The sequence below is a fragment of the Crotalus tigris genome, unplaced genomic scaffold (genome assembly GCF_016545835.1).
Source record: "Crotalus tigris isolate CLP2741 ecotype Arizona unplaced genomic scaffold, ASM1654583v1 scf7180000024506.7606697, whole genome shotgun sequence".
Classification (NCBI taxonomy): domain Eukaryota; kingdom Metazoa; phylum Chordata; class Lepidosauria; order Squamata; family Viperidae; genus Crotalus; species Crotalus tigris.
In genome coordinates this window covers 764,214-789,492 of record NW_024100678.1, presented here as the reverse complement: position 1 = coordinate 789,492, position 25,279 = coordinate 764,214, and the positions used below count along the sequence as shown (strand labels likewise).

The window sequence follows — 25,279 nt, the reverse complement described above, 5'->3', positions numbered from 1 at the left end:
GAAAAGCTATGATTTGATCTCAGAAGAAAGCACATGTCTAGACACAGTTCTTAATCACAGCCAACTCTACTAGTTTCAGCGTGGAAGAAAAAGCAAATAAAAAGCTTCCACAGAGTGAAGATCCTGCATGATCATGTTTATTTAAAAAGCACAAGAATGTTTAGGCAATTCCTTAGATTTCTTTTATGTTGTTTTTATGAAGATAAAAACAAAAAGAGTTGCTAGAAATTCCTGCTTGAGAGTCTCATGGTGTGCAGGAGAGTTAGCAAAGAGGCAGAATGTGACAACTGAATCCTACTAAGACAGGGGTGTCAAACTCAATTTCACTGAGGGTCACATCAGCATTGCAGTTGCCCTGGGGGTCCCGGGTGGGTGTGGCCAGAGTGGGTGCAGCCTACTGGGTGGGTGTGGATGGAGTGGGTGTGGCCTACTGGGTGGGAGTGGCCAGTTCTACATCATTTGCATCAAGGGTGCCTATGGGGGCCTGGGCAGGAGTGGGACAGATCTGAGGGTCTCTGGCAGAAGGAGTTGGGACCGGGGCAAGTGCCAAGGCATGGTCCACCAAGGCAAGTGCCAAGATGGCCACCACAAAATTGTACATTAGCTCCTGGCTGGCATGGGCCAGGGCCAAGGCAGAGGGTGCCGTTCCCTCACGGTTTCCAGGATGGCTTCGTGGGTCACATGAAACCACTTCGCGGGCCGCATCTGGCCCCCGGGCCTTGTGTTTGACATTTCTGTACTAAGACGTCTTCTTCTTCATTGTCAGCCACATGTACTATTTGCCTGTTTCTGTTTCATATCACAGGATGCTGCAGGTGAGATAAAATAACAGTATAGATGACCAAACACTAGAGCAGTGCTTCTCAACGTTTGTGTGACGGTGACCCTCGTCACACAAACGTTCCGCGCATGCGCGCCGCCCCATGTGTGGTGTGCGTGCACGGCGCCGCCCCCATGCGCGACACGCATGCGCGGCGCCCCCCATGCGCAGCGCGCATGCATGGCACCGCAAAAAATGGTGGATCACCGCCTTTGGCGACCCCCGAAAAATGGTCGATCGACCCCAAATGGGGTCGCGACCCATAGGTTGAGAACCGCTGCACTAGAGGGAGATAGCTCAATTAGAGGCTATTTCTGGGATCAGCTTGATAGGAGACCCACCCTAAGGAGATGGGATGAGGTCCATAACACACAATTCATGAATTCCTAAGAAGTGGCTCCTCAGCCAAGCCACCAATCCCTTAACTTTACCTCCCCTGCTTATAGTAGCAAGTACCATAGTATGAATCTATACTGACATTATGCATTAAGGTACAGTATGTGATTATTTTAGACTATATTACTGTACAGTATGTGATTTCCCCTGAAATGTGCCATGTCTGCTCTGGGAGGACCGATGTTCTTTCTGCAAAGTATTAAACTTTTATTTAGGACAATAATCAGTTTCCCTACTGACAATGATCTTGAAACCCTCTCATCATTCAGATGCCTGACTCAAAAGCTCTTCTTGGCTTAATGATGAGTAATGTCTTTGATGACCTGTTTGGTCTCAATGCAGCTATTTCCCCTATAGCATCTATTGCTTTGCTATTTAGAATATCGTCAAATTATAGATTTTACTCTGGGAAAAGAATGATGGAAGAGGAGACTTTCAGACTCCTACTCACATTCCCTACAACTTGCAAGTTAAGTTGACACTTCTATCTCTTCACTTCGTTTATTTCCTGGAATTTATAGCTCTCATCCTATTCATTAAAACGTTGTGCTTAGCATGAGAATGCAACTGAATTCCCCAACAGAATAGCCTCCAATTAACTAATTGGAATGACGGCTTTAAAAAAAAAACATTAACAAAAAGTAAAGGGGAAAAAGTAAATCTGAGCTCATTTTCCCCCTCCCCCCAAAGAGGGTGGAAGGACAAGAGGAATGCAGAAATGCAACTTTGAACACATAGTTCTGACAGCAAAGTCAGAACTTCAATGCCTTTGCCTGTTTTTTGTAGGAACTATTGGAAATCAAAAGAGCAATAGCCATTAGTCACACACATAGGTGTGGACACATCCGAACACCCTGCCTTCTGCTATAATTATCTTTATTATTTACTTCAAATCAGATAGTATTGGAAGCTGAATCGCATGTTTCCCTTTCACCTTATTCTTGATTACTTTAGATCTATTGCTACATTGCTCTCTAATACCCTGAGCTATGAAAGGAAACAGTAAGAAAATAAAAGCTCTGTTGCAATACAAAAGAATTTCATATATTCGATCCATCATTTTCTGAAAAATCATACAGGGTATTGAAGCAAACATAAAAGGCTACAGATACATATCACAGTCTGGTGGGAGTGGACAAAAAGGGGTTTATATTAAATATATGAATGGTGCATTAACTATGTCAATGGCAAAAACCAAACAAACCAAGAATTCTGCCCGAGGCAAGCCCAGACTTGTGTTCAATGAAGCTACTTGGTTGCATCATTGCCATGCTATTTTTCAGAATATAAGAAAGTAATCGGATATAAGCCTCAGCCTTATATCCTTCCTACCCCTGGAAGAGTTGTCTTTTTAAAAGACCATATGAAATTTGGGCAGGGGGAATCTAGGTATACAGTACCCAAAGTTAAAAGCTTGATAATTTACAATGGAGAACTAGTTTGTTGTAGTGGTTAAGATGTCAGGGTGGAAACCAGGAAATTGTGAGTTTTAGTCCCATATGAGGCGTGAAGCCAGCTGGCTGACCTTGGGCCAGCCACTCTGTCAGCCTTAGGAACGAGGCAATGGCAAATTAGCACTTCTAAAAATCTTGCCAAGAAAATTTCAGGAACTCATCCCAACAGTTACCAGGGATCAACACTGACTCGAGAATATTTGCAGCTCAGAGTTGAACTTCGGGGTCCTTGGCGTTCTTGGAGCTTGCTGGTTTTCTTGCAGGCATTTCATTACCAAACTAGGTAACATTATTGGCATTGACGATGTTACTTAGCTTGGTGATGAAATGTCTGCAAGAAAACCACCAAGCCCAGGGAGCACCATGGATCTCACTGACTTAAAGGGGAAAAAAATTACAACGACCCACCTAAAATGCCCAGCAAATTCATGAGGACATTTCTCTCGTCCTCCTGCCATAAGACAAACATGGAATATCTGATTACATGTTAAGACTGCTATTCCCTTGACACGACAGACACCAATCTTTCCTCCTAGCTATGCTTCTTTGTAGATTCAACCAAAAAAGAAAAAAAAATCAGCTACTTTGAAAGAGAAGAGCTTTTAGCATCTATTTTAAAAACAGAGAGAAATCTTGGTGCATCCCTTCCAACAACAGGCACTTGGTTAAAACAACAACAACATGCTAACAGCAAGACCCACTGCCACTTGTAAATGCAAAGAGGACTTGAGGTATGATTTAAAAAACAGCCCTTCAGCTGAAATGTTTGTAGAGGTGGTGTTAAGTCCTTATGGCTTTGCCTGGCTCCCACATCAAGTGATTACATTTCAAGCATTTGGTGTTCAAACAGTGACATTTCTTCTGCATCCAAACTTATGCTGGCTGTGAAGATCTTAAATGTTTGTTGGGGGGCTTAAAACCTGCAGCCAATATAGGGTAGGTCTGTATTTTAGTTTGCTAATGGGGGTGATGCTGAGCACAATTCTTCTGGGTTGGCACTCTCTCCTATCCCCACTTTCCCGCTATTTATTGTGCCCTCAAATGTTTGTCTGAGAACACAGGGAGACCATCTGGAATGGGAGCAATATTGCAGAGAAAGAGAGAGCTGGCTAAAACATCTTCTCCTTCACCCAGCAGGACCTACTAAGAAATCTAAGAATGAAGGGGCTCCTTTTGTTCACAGATGTTTGGTTAGAACAGTGGTTCTCAACCTTTTTAATGCTGTGACCCCAACCGGTCGTAAGTCGAGGACTACCCAACCGGTCGTAAGTCGAGGACTACCCAACCGGTCGTAAGTCAAGGACTACCCAACCGGTCGTAAGTCGAGGACTACCCAACCAGTCGTAAGTCGAGGACTTTCCCTGCCCGGGAGCGCCGCGCATGCGTGGTGCCACCCCTGTGCTGGCCGAGGCGTAGCTGGCAAGGGGCAGCGACGGCGCAGGGCGACCACCGGCTGGGCCACCAGCTGGCCCAGCCCAAGGGAAGTAAGGCACCTGCCGGGCCCCTTGCGCGCCAGCAACCCTCCCTGCGCCCACCGGCCTCCCACCTCCTACCCCTGGCCCTCTTTTACTTATATTTTTAGTAGTTGCTCAGCAGGGAGGGGTGGAAGCTTCCAGACAGCTCGCCTTCGCTGCAGATAACTTGCAGCACCGTTTGCAGACTGGGGCTTTTGGCGGGCTCAGCAGGGCAGAGTCAGCCTGGACAATTCCTATTGGCTTTTGAAAGCCAATAGAATTAGACTCTATTCAAGAGAGTCTATTCTATTGGCTTTCAAAAGCCAATAGAATAAAAGGGAATAGCACAGCTAAGGAAAAGGGGAAAAAAATGGCGGACTGCGTTGTTTGGCGACCCCCATGAAATGGGGTCGTGACCCACAGGTTGAGAACCGCTGAGTTAGAACTTAAGCTATAAAATTCCTCTCCTTATCCCATGGATGGGAACTTTCATGCAAAATACTGTGTTGAAAGGGGAAAAAAATCAATATGTCTTTGCAAATAAATAAATGGAGATGAGAGTCAGCAAGGGCTTAAAAATTCATGCCACAGATATTCACTGTAAGGCATATCAATTTCATGTTAAGACACAAGAATTTTTAAACGGGTTTCTCCTATTTAAAGAGAGATGAAAACATTGAACAAAACTCAACAGAATGACCATTGCAATGTTAGTCCCTGGTTTGCTAAGTTTTACAAACCAGCAATCCATGAATTTGTTTTGGGAAATCAGATCAACATTTTTTGCTTGATGGCCCCATCAAATAAATGGCTGATGAAGCGACAAATCTTTAACCCGGATAGTTGTTTTCAGACAAATCAGAAGATCCGAGGCAATATGGACAGGGTCTGATTAGGAATTAAATGTCTCCCTCTTCATAAAGAATTGAAATATTTGTCAGTTTTTCTTCTCCCTCAGTGCTTTTCATGAGAGGAGGATATTTATCTTTTTAGTAACTCAGACATTAATAGCCAAATACGTGCTGGGAATTATAATTTAATATAGTTTAAGAAGCCCAATTTAAGACAAGCTCTTTGCATCTACCCCAAAGTTAAAGATAGAACTGAATGCAGTTAAAATAATCACAACAACTGTTTCGGATAATTTTGGAGGAAATCCAAAGGATTCTTTTTAAGGCAAGGTGGATAACAGACTCTGAGGCAGCCTGGGAAGAGGGCAGAGGACAATGGAAAGCAATCTATTTGCCTTAATAGCTGAAACATAAGAACAATACTGTCTAATGGGAAAATTTGGAATTGATACCTTATTAGAAAAAGCCATTGTTCTTTTTCAGGTACACTGCCAATTAATTATAAATTGTGACTGGGTTACGATCATTTATTGAGACTTAATCTTCTGAAATAATGGGGGTGCATCTAATTATGTCTTACACAGATTGCCTTACCTTGTAAGCAACAACTTTATTTTATCCCCTTTAACAATTCTCTGTCAAGATGGAACACAAAGTTCTCTACCATACAACCATGTTGTACTGACAAATGGGATATGGACTGACAAGTCGCCCTCAACTTGTTGGGATCACAATGTGTGTCACTAAGTGAGGTGGTTAAGTGAGACACACCTGATTTTATGATCTTCTTTGCCGTGGTCATTAAATCACCATAGTCAGTGGTGGGATTCAAATATGTGAACAACCGGTTCTCTGTGTGGATGCCACTTCTGGAAGTCGATTCTGGGCCTGGGCAACCAAAAATTAGCTACCGGTTCTGCCGAATTGGTGCAAACTGGCTGAATCCCATCACTGACCATAGTCATTATGTGAATCACATGGTTGTTAAATGAACCTGGCATCCCTGAATGATTTTGCTTTTGGGAAGCTAGCTGAGAAAGTTGCAAATGGTGATCACATGACCCAGGGACACTGCAACCATCATAAACCCATGCCAATTGCCGAATTTTCATCTTGTGACTCTGGGGAAGCTATAACAGTCATAAATGTGACCAATCATAAACCACTTTTTTTTTCAGTGCTATTGTAGCTTTGAATGAATGGTTGTACATTGAGAACTTTCTCTATGTCATATTGTTAGTTATTTCTCCTTTTCGTGCCAGAAGTCTCATAATTTTAGTTAAAAAATAGTAACTGCACATTGAATGAAGGGATAGCACTGGAAACAACATTGTTTTTTGCTTCTCTGACAGGCATTAAAAACCACAGGCAGAATGTTTTCTGGGCAGCATCCAGTGTTTGTACAATTAATCAGCTGCAAGCACTGAAAAAAGGCCAGTGGCAGCCAGTAGAACAAGTATCTTGTAGAGTCTGTAGACACTACTGGATGGAGATGGAAAACCTTTTAACCAGTGAACTGAAGGCACATAAGTTTGCAGAATAGCCCTCGCAGAACCTGAACCTATGAGGCTGAAGAGCAAGGACATTTTTAGCAAGAAGGACAACATCCCTGTTTGAATTTTTACAAAGTGCGGTTGAAATCTTATATTATAGTATCCAAATCAGTAATTGCTTAGATTCTGAAAGGACCGTGACTTATTGTGAAGAACATTTGAAACAAGTTAAAATAATGACTGGCTATCTACCATTATATTTTAATAGCTCATTTAGCTTCCAAGGACAGGGATATATACATTTTGGGGGTACCAGGAAAGAAATCATTTGTATTTAATTAAAATTAAATAGTTAATACAATTCTCCTGGCATACATTTTATATGTCTCCCCGATTGTATTCACAATTTCAATTTCAATTTTGGAGAGCTCTTGGTAATTATGGGGGGATGTCATATGTGAACCTCGGAGCTCAGATTGTGTACTACTGTTCTAAGAGTTCTGGTGTTTCGGATTTAATTTATTTTTTTGCAAACGTAGGCTTGTTTTGATAGTTTTTACACCCTTCCCTATTTTTCTCCAGAATGATCTAATATCTGCACTCATTATCTGAATCTCTCCATACTTTAATCAACTAAAATCAGAAAATGGTAGATCACACTTCCAGGAATTTGTATGCAAACATTTCAGCTGACTTTAGGCAGCTTGGAAAATGCAATTTGCAAAGGTCAGTTTTCATCTTTTTGTAATTTGGGCTTCGGATAGCAAAACCTCCCAGGGCTTGGTATTCTATCAATTTCCTGACAATTGATTTCCATAGGGTAGTTTCTTTCTCATCCTGAATTAAATTTACATCTTTCTGCTTTCCAAATCAATTGATTTATTTACCAACAGACAACAAAACACTCTATGTTTTATCATTTGTACCACAATAATATGCCTATTTAATTATATGTGTCTCTAGCCTGCCTGCTGGAAAGTCTAAAGTTTGTATTGATTTTTTCAGTATAAAACTCAAATGGCCACCTATCTTAGATAGAGTAATCCTAGGTGGCTCACAACAGGCAATAACTATAGAACATAAACATTTCTCACAAAACCCAACAAGAGACACATCAGGTTTCCTCTCATGGTGCCACAATATCCTATTAAGTCCATGCTTGCTGGACTCACTTTTTTCCTAGCCTGGTGCATGGGGGAAGGGTCTTGACTGCCTCCTAGAAGGTGGTTACAAAAGGGTGGGGCAGCTATGGAGAAGGTACATAGTCAAGATCACACCAGACGACACCACTTAAGAGATGGACCTGGTGGGATGGGCGGATACCTTCAGGAAGAAGCTGTCTTGCAGATATAACCTGGCCCCATGGCACACAAGGCTTTAAAGGTGATAATCAGCACCTTGAGTTTTAAAGTCTTCATAATAACATTTCTTTTCATTCCTCCTTAAAAAGAGAATGTTTGTAGCTCAGGGCTGAAAGGAAGGGGTCCTTGAGCATGCTTTTTTACTTGTAGATTTTTCATTATCCAAACGAGGTAACATCATCAGTGCTGGCTTCATTATCTAGTTTGGGTGATGAAATGTCTACAAGAAAACATCTAAGCAAGAGAGCATCAGGGGCCCCTCTTCCTTGAACACAAGTCATCAGCAACCTTTAAACAGGAGTTATTCTCTCTCTGCTTCATAGCTTGAGAGCTATATGCCAGGGGTCTTCAAACCTGGCCCTTTTATGACTTGTGGACTTCAACTCCCAGAATCCCTCAGCTAGCGTGCCTGGCTGAGGAATTAGAATAGAATAGAGCTGGAAGGGACCATGGAGGTCTTCTAGTCCAGCCCTCTGCTCGAGCAGGAGACCCTATATCATCTCAGACAGGTGGATGTCCAGTCTCTTCTTAAAAATCTCCAGTGTTGGAGTGCCCACGATTTCTGGAGGCAAGCTGTTCCACTGGTTGACTGTCCTCACTGTCAGGAAATTTCTCCTTAGTTCCAGGTTGCTTCTCTCTTTGGTCAGTTTCCAACTGTTGTTTCTCATCCTTCCCTCTGGTGCTTTGTCCACAAGTCATAAAAGGGCTAAGTTTGAAGACCCCTAGTATATGCATTTTAATTTCCATGCAGGCTACCATATTCTCCCATTTTAATTGAGAAATTCACACCATTAACTGCTAACATTTTAAAACTCAGTTGCTGAAAAAAGGTTTTAAGTTTAGGAATAATTTCTTGCTGAATGCAAGAAATGAGTCATGAATATAGACGACTGCTTTACCAAGAGAAAATTTGCCAAATTACATACAGAATTTTGAACACTTAGGTACCAAAACACCAAAAAGGAGAAGATAGATGAATAATCCATTATTCTACCCATTTCTGCCAAGTCCAGAAGTCCTGACTGAAATCTGAATCCAGGTCTTTCTGGCTTGTAAGTTTATATCTAAAACATTACATGCTGCACAGCTGACAGCACGTTTTATATTATAACTAGTCAACCACAATCCGTTGGGTCATTGTTTCAGAAGTATTTTCTTACCTAAATAGACAAAGAGAATGACCATGGCCAGGCAAAAAATTATTGAGAGTGGGAAAGACTTCCAACTTCCTTCTGACTTGTAGGAAGCTGATAGGGAGCCTTGGAAATGATAATCAAATGATGGCTGACCACAGCAGAATAGCAGCACTGAACTTCACTAAAACTTTGCCAAATTGTAATTCCAAGGGAATTACGGTTCCGAGATTTTGGATGCATTCTGTAAGGTACTTCTGAGGTATGTTGATTCAAAAATTGCTGCCCTGCGGTGCACCATTTAATTCAACTGAAAGTTACATACAATCAGACAAGACAGATTCGGTAGATTATAGATTGTGATAATACTACAAAAGAAGGGTATAAACTGCTGACATATAAGCTCCCAAAAATAAACTTCCTAAATGCAAGTCCAAAATATATACCCACAGAGAAGGATCTCTGTTGGTTCTCTATTTGAAACCCTGTCTCGGAATAGCTTCCTTTCTCTCGGAAAGGCTCAGTATCTCTGGGAAAGACACAGAGAGTAGTTTCCTCTAAGAATGGGCAATTCTTTATGTGCTTGAAAAGGAAAATCTGTCTTGGATGGAGTGTTCCTACAATTCTAATTCACAACTGGGGACATAGCTAAACTAGAAGTTAAGAAACAAGCCGTACAAATGGTTTTTTTCAGACTGATAAGCAAATAAAAGGGATCTTGAGGCTTTGGGTATCCTTTTCTACTCTTTCAAAATCTTTCTTTGGGAACTGTAAAATGATAGGAGCGGCTCAATTGTCCACCAGTATTCAAATTACCTTTATGAGGATAACGTTGAAATGGATATATAACAAGCTAACTTCAGTTTCCTTTATTTACGGGTTGGATTATTTATGCCCGCCCCATAAATAACCCTGCCATTTTCAGAGCATATTAATTAAAACACCCAAGGAGCAATTGCAGGCATTTAACATCATTTTCATTAAGCTGTTTCCATGGTGCTGCATTTATTACTCTTATTCCTAAGTGAAATAATCTTGACGAAAAAGAAATCTATTAGCTCTGGAATGAGTAACTGCAAACTGTGACACTTGACTAGACAACACTGAGAAGAAATTCAATAAATTGCTGCTTTGGGAATTTGTTCTAATGGACTGCAAAAGCTGGCAGGCTAGTGCACTAATACAATGTGTATGTGGGGAGAGAGAGAGAGAGAGAGAGAGAGAGAGATAAACTATAATACTGGGTTCTCTCAGAAGCTAAAGGAAGATGTATGTTTTCTGACTGTAGAAGAGACTTGAATTATTTTTGATCTCATTGAACCAAATGCAAGCACCAGTTATGTGGTAGTGTCATGGTAAATGTGTGATAATACCCCTAATTTTGCATTTTCAGGCAACTGGATCGCAGCCACAAACTTGATTAGTTAGTCTTCTTGTGGTCCACTGCACAACACTGCTGGGCCACAAGTTGGTGTGCCTGCTAGCCATGGTGTACTTCAGCCCTCACTGTAATTCCCAATTCAGAGTAATAATGTATGCTTTTTTTTTTTTACAAATATCACCAACTTGCTTTTCTATTAGGAAGTGATTGAGGATGCAATTAAAACCATAAAACCCATCCAGACTTTTATTCTGTCCTCATGACTTTTTTTCAAAGTATACCAAGTACAAGTACGATATATGACAGTGTTTTTCAAGCTTAGCAATTTAGGACATTGAATTCCACACATCTTAAAGTTGCCAAGTTTGATAAACACTGGTGTATGATATTTCCCTTGTTTTGCCACAGTTCAATATGAATTCATTGAAATAAGTTATGGAACCCTATTCTTTAGCCTACATTTCCTAAAAAGCACAAAAATGCTAGTATTTATCTAAGCAAAGGCAGTAAAATGCGCACATACACACATGCATACATTCATACCAAATACTTTCATACCAAGATGCTAAATTGTCTAGGGCAATGTTTCTCAACCTTGACAATTTTAAGGCATGTGGACTTCAACTCCCAGAATTCCACAGCCAGCATTGCTGGCTGTGGAATTCTGGGAGTTGAAGTCCACATGCCTTAAAATTGTCAAGGTTGAGAAATACTGGTCTAGGGTATATATTTTTAAAAGCCAATGAAAAGAAGGGACAAAGATAGAAGAGGAAAAATGGGGATTGTGGGATTGTAAAATGTGGCTACCATGTAAAATTAAGAAACAGATGAGTCTGAGTAAGATAAATTACACAACAAAATCAAGTTGCTTTTAACCTCCTCAGTGCAATAGGTCATATACAAGCATTAAAACTGTGCAAATTATTTCTACAATCTGGGCACATGCAGACATAATCAGGACCAAAAGGGTTGCCTACTTGAATCTGGGCAAGTATATTTCAAACAGGGAAATGAATTGCGAGAATTAGACTTGAATCTAAAAAAAACTTATGTATGAGTCCCCGACTTTAGCAGATCACTTCCAACTTCCCTAATTATGACCATCATTTCTGACACGAACCATATTTGTAAGCCAGTGAGATATTGCAACCGACTACAGGTAGTCTTTGCTTAGCTACTACAAGTGGAACCAGAAACTCAGTCATTAAGTGAGGTGGTTGCTAAGTGAGTTTTCAGACCTGAGTCTGAACTTCACAGACTATCAAAAGTTGCAAATATGATATTCTGATTAAATTCCATTATGCAAGTGCTATTCAACTAAAATAAGCACTATAGGAAATAATTGCCTTGGCGAGATGGACGACATAGAAGTTTAATAAATAGACAAAATAAAAAGGCTGAATAACAGAATTTCCAAGAGGAAAATTTTCTGCATCCGTTGTTTCATAATTAACACATTTGATCTTTAAAGGGCTTTGAGAAAACTTTGTGCAGCAATGTACAGAAGAATGTCTGCAATTAAATTATCCAAAGACAAAGATAATGGTCTTTGCCAAAAGCCTAAGTTGCATAATGGGTCCTTTGGCGGACACAAGACAGAACAGGTAAAATGTTTTAAGTATCTTGAAGCAATATTCCACACTTCTGGGAACATGAAAGCCAAATGGAACATGTAGCGCTTGAAGCTCAGAGGCTATTCTGAAATTCTTTCACATAAAAGGAGGTGCTAGGACCTGCTGCCATCAAAATATATCTGGAAAAATCCCTGCTGCAGCGGTCTTATGGTGCACAAAGTGGCTCTTATCCAATTACAGACTACTCAAATTGATGCCAACTAACAGCAATTTTCCAGTTGGATGTGTCCCAAATGCTGGAAATCAGACTTTAGGGGCAGAAGCATGATTTGGGCTACTAATTTACTACTACTACTACTTGAAACATAGTTTCTTCCCCACAGGTTTGGTCTCACAGGTATTCTTGATAACTTTCAATCTAGATGGAATCAACGTGTGCCTCTAAAGTTTTGCATCTTGGTTCTCCCTGAATTTTGAGCCAGCCAAAGTACTTGAGCACGCATTAAGTACAAAGCACCAAGGTAGCAAATTGAGGTTACAGCTTTTCAAAAGAATTAACTTCACAAATGGAGGAAACCCAAAAGTGGGTTACATGCCTCCAAGGACAGCTTGCCAGCTATCCTTCCTTTCTTCTATTTCCCAAATAGAGAGCATTTCCAAAAATTAAATTTGACATGCTTCCATCGGCAGTCCTATAGGGCAAATTCTGAAATATCTCCTCTAAAGAATACATTGCCTTATGTGTATAGGGAATGATAGGAAATGCTGCTTGTGTTTTCCTCTGTTGCACTAAACATTTTACACCTTTTCTCTTGCATTTTCAAAATTGTTTACAGCAATTTTATGTTCCCCTATTGCTATCAGACAAAAAAAAATATGACTTCATTAAATAGAATGTGGCAAAATCCTGTGTGATGGCATGCAGAGTCTGGTACATGATAATATCTAGTTCACCTTTGTGAATTAGCCTTTTGATAGATGCTCACATTATAATTTTTATGTTTTACAGTATTTGTTTACCTGTAAATGAGTATGTGTGTGTGTGTATATATTGATTATGCTGGTTATTCTTTAGTAAGTGATTTATTGTTTTTATATTACTGCTTATTATAGTTATGCATTCTACCTGACTGGCCTTTTGGCTGTACTAAAGTAATAAAGTAAACCTGGAGCTTACTATTATGAGCTGGGTTAATGGTAGTAAAGTCACAAGGTTTATAAAGTGCAATAATTATCTGAAATGAAGATGTCGGTGAACTTATGAGAATTTAAGAGAATGCTTACTCTCAAAAGCAAGAGAAACACACACAGCATACACACACACACACACACACACACACACACGCACGCAGGTCTACCCGTGAAAATCTACTATATATAGACCAGGGCTTTTCAACCTTTTCATCCATTGTACCACTTTTAGGATATGGCAATATCTGAGTACCACCAGTCACCTAGCTAGGTGTCAAAAACTTGATGACACCAACCCCCAAAAAGGAAAAAAGTGATGAAATACAGGTACTCCTCGATTTATAACAGTTCACTTAGTGACTGTTCGAAGTTACAATGGCACTGAAAAAAGTGCCCCCCAAGCCACAGCTGAGCAAGACACCTGCCTGCCCGCTCTTCCTCCTGTCCAAGGTTTTCATTGTTGTGAGCATTTCTGTTGAGGATTGGCAGCAGGGGTGGGGTGGAGGGTGTTTGGTTTTTATTCCCCCCCATCTGCTGGGTGGTTGCAGCAGGTTTTGGTTACTTCACATGACCCTGGGACACTGTGACCGTCATAAATATGAATCAGTTGTCAGGCATCTGAATGTAAATCACAAGACCCTGGAGATGCTGCAACATTCCAGCTGATCAGTGCTTCTTCTGGGCTCAGCAGAAGCACCAGGATCAGCGCCAAGCTCCAGCTGGAACCTGGCGCTGATCCTGGCGCTTCTGCTGAGCCTTGACAGTCCCGAAAAAGTGCTGATCCTGGCGCTTCTGCTGAGCCCTGACAGCCCTGCAGCTCCAGCCATCTCTCGCTCAGGCTTGTGCGGTGCTGCCACTGGTTCAGCTCATTCCCCTCCCCAGCTACCACTTTTCTAGGATGGTCGCATGTCACCTGCCAGGTGCCAATGTACCACACGTGGTACCCGTACCACTGGTTGAAAAGCCCTGATATAGACTATGCACACTAGACTAGACAATTGGATACCCACATCTACCACAAACCCATGCACACGGACCAGATCCTCAGCTTTGCAAGCCACCCCCCATTGCACACCAAAGAAGCGGTCCAGCCCTCTTCAAAAAGGTCAGCACCACAACACTAAGAGAAATGGCTGCTTGATGTCTTTCTCCATAATCCACGACCCCCACCCGGTCGTAAGTTGAGGACTACCCAACTGGTCATAAGCCAAGGACTACCCAACCAGTCCTAAGTCGAGGACTTTCCCTGCCCGGGAGCACCGCACATGCGTGCCGCCCCCTGCGCTGGCCGAGGCATAGCTGGCAAGCAGCAGAGATGGAGCAGGCCGATCACCAGCTGGGCCACCAGCTGGCCCAGTCCAAGGGAGGTAAGGTACCCGCCGGGCCCCACGCACGCCAGCAACCCTCCCTGTGCCCGCCGGCCTCCCACCTCCCACCCCTGGCCCTCTTTTGGTTACATTTTTAGTAGTTGCTCAGCAGGGAGAGGTGGAAACTGCCAGACAGCTCGTCTTCGCTGCAGACAACCTGCAGCATCGTTTGCAGAATGGGAGTTTTGGTGGGCTCAGCAGGGCAGAGACAGCCTGGACAACTCCTATTGGCTTTCAAAAGCCAATAGAATAAAAGGGAGTAGCACAGCTAAGGAAAAGGGGAAAAAATGGCGGACTGCATTGTTTGGCGACCCCCGTGAAATGGTCGTTCGACCCCAAATGGGGTCCCGACCCACAGGTTGAGAACCGCTGTTCTACAGATATACCTCTGTATGTATCCATATACCTGTCAGAAGCCACTCTGTCTCCTCCCCAAAAGAGGGCAGGACCAGAACAACAAGAAACTTAATATGTATGAACAAATGCAAATGAAAACAAAACACTGATTGATCCCTAGATGTATATTCTTTCACACAGAAATCTACAAATATATATTCACAGTCCACTACTTTTTCCCAAGAGAAAGAGGAAAAAAGAGAAAAAAACTGTGATAGCGATAAGAAAATGTGGGGTAGCCAAACAGGGAAAAAGAAAGAGAAAAGAGGATATAAAATGCATAGAGGTGAGCAAGGGGAGGAACAGCTGAATATGGAAGGGGGAAAAAAAAAAGACAAGATGTCCAGTATAGCTATACCGAAGGGTTAAATTCATCAGGCAAGTAGCCTCCCATGCAAGAAGTGATTTTCCAAGCCATTCGAGCTTTGCAGCAAGGATGCCTGAAGGATCTGCACCTCTTCCTCTTTACTTTGCTTTCATCAGCTTCTTCTGTTTTCATCAGTAGTATGAGTATGACAACCCCCCCATCTGCAGATAATTATTTTAGCAAAAAATATTGCAGATATAAATTTGACCTGTGGATGTTGTGGATGCTAATTAAATGCAATCTTCATGCTCAGAGAAAGTGCATTTGTAAATATCTGGCCTGGATAGTGGCAGTGAAGGACAGATTGCTGTAACAGATTTGGTCTGATTAAGGAGACCAGTTTATGCCCTTCCAGTGTGTTGTAAATATCGCTATAAGCAGGTATGAATGACAGAGTAGCTATAAATAATCCCCTATAGTACCACTTGTAACACTAATTACTTAGCCTTCTGCAAGCGGCAGGATTATGTTTGTCTGTCAAAAAACGGCTGAACTAAAAGTTTAAAATATACTGAAGGTTTATAATCTGTGCATTTTTCAAGAAAGTCATTCGTGTGCAGAACATGGGGGGAAATTAATATGCTCTATCTTGGTTATCGTTTCAGAAAAATGTTCACTGGCACATTCGCTTCCATCTGTGGAATGTGATTGGAAAATGTACTCCTAATTCATCAGGCATGATTAACTGATTACAAGAACTGTGCTGGCAATGGCAAAAACAGGCTGGAAGGGCATTTCTACAAGGCTGGGCAGAATAGTAAAACTAAGTCAGCTATTTCCTGAGTAAGGTTTTTAACAGAAGTTGCTGCAACAGTTTTTCAAAAATTCCTACTTAATAGCCTCTGCCTGTGAGTAAGCATCAATGGTCTACTGGATATTGTCATTATGATGATATGCTGGCAGCTCACTTAAACAAAGCTGGCCTGTGGAAAAATCCTGGGGTGTATGAAATCAGTGTTAAGTCAAAGCCACAAAATCGCATCATTCTAAAGACTTTGTGCTGTGAAAAAAGAAAAGATATGAGCATCTTTACTGCAAACCAAATTGCAAAATTTTGGAAAAAGGAGAAATGAGAAGTTCGTGTGTGTGTGTGTGTGTGTGTGTGTGTGTGTGTGTGTCCGTGTGTTTTGTTGTTTTTATGCATGTTACCTGGGTAGCATATGACTGGAATTGATTTTGGTTTGTCTCCTTCCTTAATATTCTCACTTCCATTTGGAACCGCAATCAAGACTAAGCAAGCTCATTTTATGTCCTAGGTCAGTGATGGCGAACCTTTTACAGACTGGGTGCCCAAACTGCAACCCAAAACCCACTGATGTATCGTCGGGTGCCAGGTGGGCATGGCCCAGTGGGTGGATGTGGCCAATTGGGTGGGTATGGCCCATTGGGTAGGCGTGGCTACGGTGGTAACGGTAGAGTGGGTGGGACTCAATTCCAATTTTGCGAGATCTTTTTTTTTCCCGCAAGAAGTTGAAATTGATTGACTGATTGAACCCTTTTTTTTTTTTTGCACATGGTGGCGGAGGCCTAAAGTGAAAAGGTTTTATAAAACCCAGCTGAAGGCCTACGACTGGGGCGATGACACGCGTGCCCACAGAGAGGGCTCTGCGTGCCACCTGTGGCACGTGTGCCATAGATTTCGCCACCATGGTTCTAGGTGAAAAGCTAAATTATACACATTCAAAACAAATAATGCATTTTAGGCTGTATCCTTAACAAATGAAAACTGGTGGAGTAAGAGGGTTAAGAGTTTCAACTGGAAAACATAGTTGAAATTATATGTCAGTAATCTATTCATCAGGTAATTTTTAGCTATTCACTAAATAATACTGTCTAGAAATCAGAATCACTTGTACACGTATGCTTATCTCTTAGATTAAGCAAATTAAAAAATCAAGTATTCAAGTGAGGACTTACATGCCTGAATGTAGTTAGAAATGAGAAATATAGACATTATTCTGAGAATATATAAAAGGATGCACATCAGAGAAAAGATCAGAATGAGTCTGTTGCAAATATATTGTGCGAGATTAATTGTATCTCCTTTTTTGATAGAGTTACTAGCTTAGTTGGTAATGCTGTAGACACAAGATGTAATGTAGGGCTTTAGCAAAATCTTTGACAGAGTGCCTAATTATAGTGTCCTTAATAGAATGGTCAAATACAGTCTAGATGATACTATTAGACTGACTCACAACTGGCTAAATCATTGCACCAAAAAGTGAACATTAATGACTGTACTTCAGTTTGGAGGGAAGTACCGAATGGATCCTAGATCCCCACATTGTTGAATTATTTTTATAGGTGACCAAATGGGGAATTGAGAGAACACTTACAAATTTGCAGATGACACAAAACTGGATGGCATAGCTTCTATTTAGCACGAAACAGAGAAGATTAAAAAAAAAAGTAGACAACTCAAGCAGTGGGCTGAAAAGAATAGGATGGAATTTAATAGAGCAAAATAAAAAGTTCTGCATTTGGGTAGAAAATTTTAAGGCATCAGTACAGGATTAAGGAGACCAATAGTACATACAAATGGAATGTGAGTGTCCTTGCTGTCTCCAAAGTAAACATGAGTCAGCAGTGTGGTACAGCTGCTGAAAAGGCAATTGTTATCTTGGGAGTGCATTACCAGGAGTGCAACATCCATGTCATGAAAAGTAATTGTTCCAATCTACTTTGCCTTGGTCAGTCCTCATTTGAACTACTGTGTCCAGGACCACAACAAATGGAAGAGGTTCAGAGCAGGGCTACCAGATGGTGAAGGATCTGGAAATCCACCCTCGGAGGAACAATGACATGAACTGGGCATGCAGAAAAGATGAGTAAAGAAAGATGCTTTAGTAGTCTTTCTCTATTCTGGAGGACTATTGCAGAGAAGAGAGAGTAGACTTATTCTTTATTGCCCCACAGAGCAGTTTTAATCTATATCCTGGAATAATATATTCTTTGAAAAGCTTTAGCATCTTGCTTTGCTAAACCTCTGTCTAAGGAAGATGAAACATGACTTTTATACAAAAAAAAGGGGGGGAGGGAAACATATAAGATCCCTTCTCCTTTAACAGCATGATAATCTACCAACAATCTTAAAGTTATTCCTTTCTTCATCATCCCTTTTAATGGAAACTAACTGGAATGTTGTATTAGTAGGCAGCAAAAATCATTCCAATCTGCCCTCTGAAATTTCTGCCAAAATAATGTAACTGTTGTACCCAGATCTTTTGATAAAATCTAAATATATGAAAGGGTCCTTCTGAATTAGACTGCTACAACCATTCAGGGGGGAAAGGATGGCTTGTCTCAAGATTACAACCTTTCTTCGAAAATGAAATCTTTCTAGAAGATTACTTTGGCAGAATTCAGCTTAGCTAGCCTGATACAGAAAGATGACTGAAGGAAATGCAATTGACCTGTGCTATATATGGAGGTCAAAGCCGGATAGCTCAGCAGAAGTCTCTGACCTTGTAAAGTTTGTTATGTAGTTCTATTATCTACTTCATGCATTGCAAACAAATTGGAAGCAAGCAGTGGCCTTCCATTAGCTTGCTTATTTACTACTCTAAAGGCTTTGGTCAGCTGGTAGAGTGTTTAATGAAGAAAATGGTGTTGTTTTTTCAGAATTTCAAACACTTCAAATCAAGATTTATAGTCAGATGTTCTTAAACAGAATAGAATGTGTCTGCAACTGGGAAGAAAAAGATGAACTCTCTGTATGTAATATAAATCAACAGAGAAAGCATACAGTCTGTACTGTACAGGTTGAAATTGCCACAAATGATTTTTGTTTTTGGTCTGCTACCAAATAACAACTTGTCAACTGAGAAAGAAAAGGACATTCCAAAGGAAAGATACCCTACACTGAAAGAGCAAAACATATAGAAAGGTAATCTTATTCCAAAGATTGATATTTGCAATAAACGTTTGCCGTGCTTTTGGGGAAAGGGAATCTCATTCCAAAATTCTGATACTTTCAATAAAGTTCACTGTGCTTTTGGACAATCCAAAACAGAATGTATTTTTTATGATCTTGTATTCCATGATATCTCTGATAAATTCACCGTTTTGTTTCCAATAACTTCCTGTTAGCTTTTTAAAATTGATATTATTCTTTACATTAATTTCTTACTTCTGCTTTCCTAGAAGCTGTCTTGTGCTTATGAAAGATGCAATTACGTCTACCACAACAATGTAATGGTTTCAAAATCATTAATTTTATAAATCCTACTTCAATGTTGTACATGCACAGTATTTTTTCCAAATTATTTTGTTTAAAAATTCAGGCAAAAACAATCACATATTTATAGAATTTCTGGTGGGGAATCAAATCAACAACATTAGAACTGTTCTTCACGAAAAGGCAGGGACGGGTGTAGGGAATGTTACTTGATTACAAAACAAGTTGCTTTTTTTAAAGCCAAGACTTGAGTATTCTTATATGACAACTATATCCGTACCTTCTTAGATTAAGTCTATTGTGTTTAACATGACTTACATATGCATGAGTGCCTAAAGGAAGAATCTAACTAATCTTTGGCTGATCCTGAAAAGCTGATCAGGGCTAGACCTGTTGGTAACTAAGGTGAGATACCATAAAGAAAACTAGGGCTGTAGGTTTGAACGGAGTGACTGAAGGAATATTTTCAAGGAAGGTCCTGGCAAACTACTTCCAAAATGTTGCCAAGAAAATGCTACCAACTTTTTGCTCAAGACTAGAAAAATGAAGAAACACTGTTGGACAAAGAGATAATCAAGAAAGTACTGGACTGTGCTGAAATGGATAAACTTACATTGAGGATTAAAGAAAAAGAAGATACAGAATATTTTCAAACATGGAACTTATTTTATCAATGGCTGGAAAAACGGGGTAGAGAATAAGAATTTAACTTGTATTACTAAGCAAAACAAATCAACCCAGACAACATGTTGTTTATTAAGCACTAATAGAAAATTAATAAAATAATAAAAAGAGAAAATGCTACAAACTTTTTATGAAGTCATCAGGAGTGAGGTCAAGAGACAATATATATTGTGAAGGACTTTAGGATGGCTTATAGCAGGTAAAGCAGATATTAAATTGCTGTAAAAGTAGTTTTTTTTTTAAAAAAAATCATATTTAGTCATAAAGAATGAATTATGAAATGATTTAATTCAACAGAACAGAGACACTTTTACTTTAAGTATTGTTAAAAAAACCCCAAATACTTAAATTTGCTATTTGTTTTGAGAAGCAAATGCCAATCGATGTATAAGCTTTAAGCAAAAGTTTCTAGGCTATTTTTTTTTTTAAGTTTGGCCATCCTGGGGCAAATGAACCAAATCATACTGTGTGGAGAAAGGGGAGGAAACACTGAGCAAAGAATTGCCTATCAGCCTCTCTGAAAACAATTTAAATCAAACATTTGCCTAATTTCTATTTGTCAAAACCCATTGTCAGAAACAGACCAGAGGAAAAAGATAGTACAGATAGTCCTCGACTTAATGACCGCAACTGAACCCCAAATTTATGTTGCTAAGTGAGACACTTGTTAAGTGAATTTTGCCCCATTTTACGACTTTTCTTGCCACAGTGATTAAGTGAATCACTGCAGTTGTTTAGTTAGTAACGCAGTTGTTAAGTGAATCCAGCTTCCCCATTGACTTTGCTTACCAGAGGTACACAAAAGGTGATCACATGACTCTGGGACACTGCGACCATCATAAATGTGAGTCAGTTGCCAAGTGTCTGAATTTTGATCATATGACCCTAGGGATGCTACAATGGCTGTCAGTGTTGAAAAAGGGCCATAACTCACTTTTTTCAGTGCCTCTGTAACTTCGACACTAAATGAACTAAATGAACTCTTGTAACCTGAGGACTACCTGTACAGGTGTCTTCAACTTACAACCATTCATTTAGTGATTGTTTGAAGTTACAGCGGCACTAAAAGAAGTGATTTATCAACTGTTTTTCACACTTGCGACCGTTGCATCCTCCCCATGGTCACCTGATCAAAATTCGGATGCTTGGCAACTGACTCATATTTATGACGGTGGCAGTGTCCAGGGGTCATGTGATCACCTTTTGCGACTTTCTGACAAGCAAAGTCAATGGGGAAGCTAGATTCCCTTAAGTTAGTAACACTTAAGTTAGTGTTACTAACTTAACAACGGTAGTAATTCACGTAACAACAGCGGAAAGAAAGGACATAAAATGGGGCAAAACTTGCTTAACAACTGTCTTGTTTAGCAACAGAAATTTTGGGCTCCATTGTGATCGTAAGTCGAGGACTACCTATAAAATGGGAGTAGTGGAACCTGAACTATAAAATGTTTCCACTTTGTAAGAAATAAGCATCTTACATTCCCAATCCTAAGCACTCTCACTCTCCCATTCTGATATTGTTCGTGTTATACCAGCAGCTATCTTGCTTCCTTAGAAGATTGGTGGACTTCTTTTATGATGGAAAGAATATTTAATTCCATATCTATTCATTTCAGAACAGATACATCAAAAATTCTAACACACCTGTCAGTTTTAAGTCTAAAACCCTGAATTCTTGGTGGGAGTAGTTATTACAACAACATTCTTGTAGGTTTTCTTAAACAAAAGGAATGGGTACTAAAAATGTTTTAAGATAATCACCGGGAAACTGCTCTAAGTCTTAATGCCTAGTGCAGAACATTGCTGTCTCTCAACGCCAAAGGATTTTCGAATTGCACTGCTAGTACAAGCCTCCCCAGAGCTTAATTTTACTTAAGAAGACAATACCAAATATGTTCTCGATCAAAAAACAAAACAAAAACCACACACCAAAAAACCAAATACGCTTTAGGGAAAGAGAAATAAAGACTTGAAACATTGCTATTTCTTCTTTATAAATCAGATTTACAATATATAGCACTTTTTAAGCATTTCACGAGAAAGGGCTTCTTATCTTGAGCAACAAAGAGATTGGAAAGCCAGACTTCTACTCCTCATTTTGTTTCAGAATAAGGATTTCGGATCAGTAACCCAGATGTCTTACTTACTTACTTACTTATTTATTTATTTATGAGACTTATATACTGCTTTAAGTGCAAGCACTCTCTAAGCGGTGTACACCAGTAAGCAATGTATATATATATATATATATTTACATTGCCCCTAACAATCTGGGTCCTCATTTTACCATTGTCTTGGTAAAAGAAGTAATTGGGAATTGGGAATTCTGGGAATGTTAGTTTAGTACACCTAGGTCCATAAGATTGGAGAAGGCTAATTTAGGAGTTTGATATATGCAAGGATGTTGTGAAACTACCCATGAGTTAGACTTATGAACAACTTTTAACATATGTCTTCTGAAATTGAAAAAAGAAATTGGAGAATTTCTGCAGACTATTTTGTAGTTGGTAAGTTATGGAGCAGTGCTTTCACGCAAAAGCTTAGTCTTATTTCTATTGGAAGGATATTCACATTTCCACAAAAACAGTCTGCTAAAAGGCCTTCCTACACAGATTCAAGCACATTACAATACTGCAGGACTCATTCTCCAACCTATAAAGGAATAAAAGTGAAATCTCCTTCAAAAGCGTGGTAATTTCATGGACATACTCATAACATTTTCTTCTACTGCTTTTTTCCTGCACTCCACAGGATATGGTTTGGGATATTAAGTGTGGGATAACACAGTTTGCCTTCCAACCCCCTCTGGTCCCAAAAGCACATTTTCCTTCTAAAACAACAAATCCTTGCAAATTCCAATTCCACTGGTCTGAAAGAAACGTTTGCAAAAGGACGGGAGGTTTTGGGGGAGCGATCTCATGCTGTTTCAGGCCTTCTGTCCCTTTGCAAAAGCTTTTGGTGTGGAGAAAGCCTGAAGGAGCACGAGACCACACCCCAAAGGCTTCTCTTCTCCACACCAAAAGCTTTTGCAAAGAACAGAAAGCCCGAAGCAGTGTGAGATTGCTCAACGTGAAGCCTTCCGTCCCTTTGCAAAAGCTTTTGGCGCGGAGAAGAGAAGCCTTTGGGGTGCGGTCTCGTGCTCCTTCAGACTCACCAAAACTGCCCGGTGTTCCAAAAGCGGATTGGGTGTCCTGCATAGGCAGCCTCGGTGAGTCAGTGAAGCTGAGTAGGACACGAACATCCCACTCTGCCTCTGCTCTCGCCACTCTGCCTATGGAACGGCAGGAGCAGGCAAAGAAACTGCACTGCCCCGGCAGAGAGGCTGGAAAGAAGATAGCTCTCTTGAGGAGAGAGAAGGAGTGGTCAGCCTGTTCTGGAACTCTGGATCTCTGAAAGGTAAGTGACCCTTTGGGATGGGAAGGAGCTGGTGGGCTATCATAGCATGGTTAGTGCCTGTTAGGTCCTAGTGGGGTGTGGGAATAGGCAGGTGGAATGTTGCAACACTGCGACTGCTGTGTTGCTGCAACATTTGTAACTTCAGGACTGTGTTGTAAGTACTTTTTTGTCGTAACTTTGAACTGTCACTAAGTGAACTGTCATAATTTAAGGGCTACTTGTATTGACTGCAGAAACAGATATCTATATCTATGTTTATATCTATGTATATGTATTTAAAAATCTGATCTTTTGCATGTATATTTGGAAAGAAAATGCTATTCAATTTAATAGGATTTAATCTCAGGTAAATATATGTATGATTGCAGTCTAAAAATTTTAGTACAGGTTTTAAAATTATTATACATTTTTTCCTTATTCTTTTTAATATAAATCAATGATATCTCCCTAAGCCTAAAACTTTTTCTATTCCATTCCAATTTTCACTGCTTGTTTTACTTGGAGAAATTTTACATGGCAGTTTACCAGTCAATAAAACTAATCTTTTCATTCATTGTATTCTGTACAGTGCAAACTTTTTGTATTTTATGGGTATAAGTTATTTGTCAAAGCAGGGAAAGAGGAGAAAAAAACAAACAAAACAATTGGTTTATTAAATGTTGAAAAAAATTAAGCAGAATGTAGCGGAAACATTTTAATCAGCAGCAAGAAGAGATTAAAAAAAACTAAAATACTAAAAACTAAAAACAAAACAAATATAAACAAAACCCCCATGCTTGTCCTTGGAGCGTTTACAACCAAACCTCAGAAGTGTCACTCAAAGCAATCCAGTCTGACATCTGGAATTCTAAAATTCCTATGGGGCTTGAGCAAAAGCCTTTTTAGTAGAAGAAATGTGTGTGGTAGCTGCTACTGCACCCTACAAATCTGCTTAACACTGTGCCTATAATTTGTTTAAAAGATACTTACTTTAAAGAAAGTGAATAGTCATGCTTGCTTGTTTGACTGTTCCTCACTAGATAGCTACATTCTTTACACAAGCGCAAGAGGTTTTCTGCATCTGTCCGACTGATTGCTCCATGATACCATCTGTAAAAAAAATACAAGCATTTGACACTTAGAATAAATTCATTTTGAAGTTTTACAGTTTTTTAAAGGCATTCTAATGTACTACACGATATGCAAGACCAAGCAAAGCAACTTTGAGAGATGTGTACTGGATGCAGCCCTACAAACTCCCAACAACTGCAAAATACTACTTTCATGTCAGTTTCTGCTGTCCTATGTTTCCCTGCACCAAGTATCGGCAACTTACATCTGTTTTTCTAGCGGAATAGTTGGATCCACTCTCTCTCCCAAGATTCCACAGAATTCTGGGCTACCATGTTTGATGGGTTTGAAGCCTCCCCCAGGTGCACGAAGCTGTCGGCGCCGATCACTTGAAGACGGAGAAGGTGAAGATTGCCTTATCTCTCCCCCATTGAACTGGGCTGTAAGACATATTCAAGTAAACTATTACCTCCAAATTAGCAAATACCCAAAGAATTTTAAATATTGAACAGAAATAATGGATTTTAAAACAAATAAAAGTACTCTGTACACTATACTAAATACTATGATATGCTATGCCAATATGGTCGTCCCTCTTGCTGCAGTGGTTCTGAACAAAGTTTAAATAGAAGCCATAATGTGAAACCATTAAAACATGAAATTCAAAACATATAACTCAAAAAGGAATTTCAAAAAGATGAGAGTCAAAGCAGTGATAACATAACACAACA

The 25,279-nt window shown here is 40.0% G+C and overlaps 1 protein-coding gene across 1 annotated transcript in view; it reads right to left on the bottom strand.

Moving 5' to 3' along the window:
• Positions 1–25,279, bottom strand: part of SHB (SH2 domain containing adaptor protein B) — a 176,153-nt gene that overhangs the window by 13,058 nt on the left and 137,816 nt on the right. Inside the window, exons 4-5 of the mRNA XM_039333544.1 lie at positions 24,814–24,988; positions 24,468–24,587 (exon numbers count right to left, since the gene is read on the bottom strand). Coding sequence (XP_039189478.1) covers positions 24,468–24,587; positions 24,814–24,988 — 295 coding nt within the window. The remainder of the gene's footprint in view (positions 1–24,467; positions 24,588–24,813; positions 24,989–25,279) is intronic.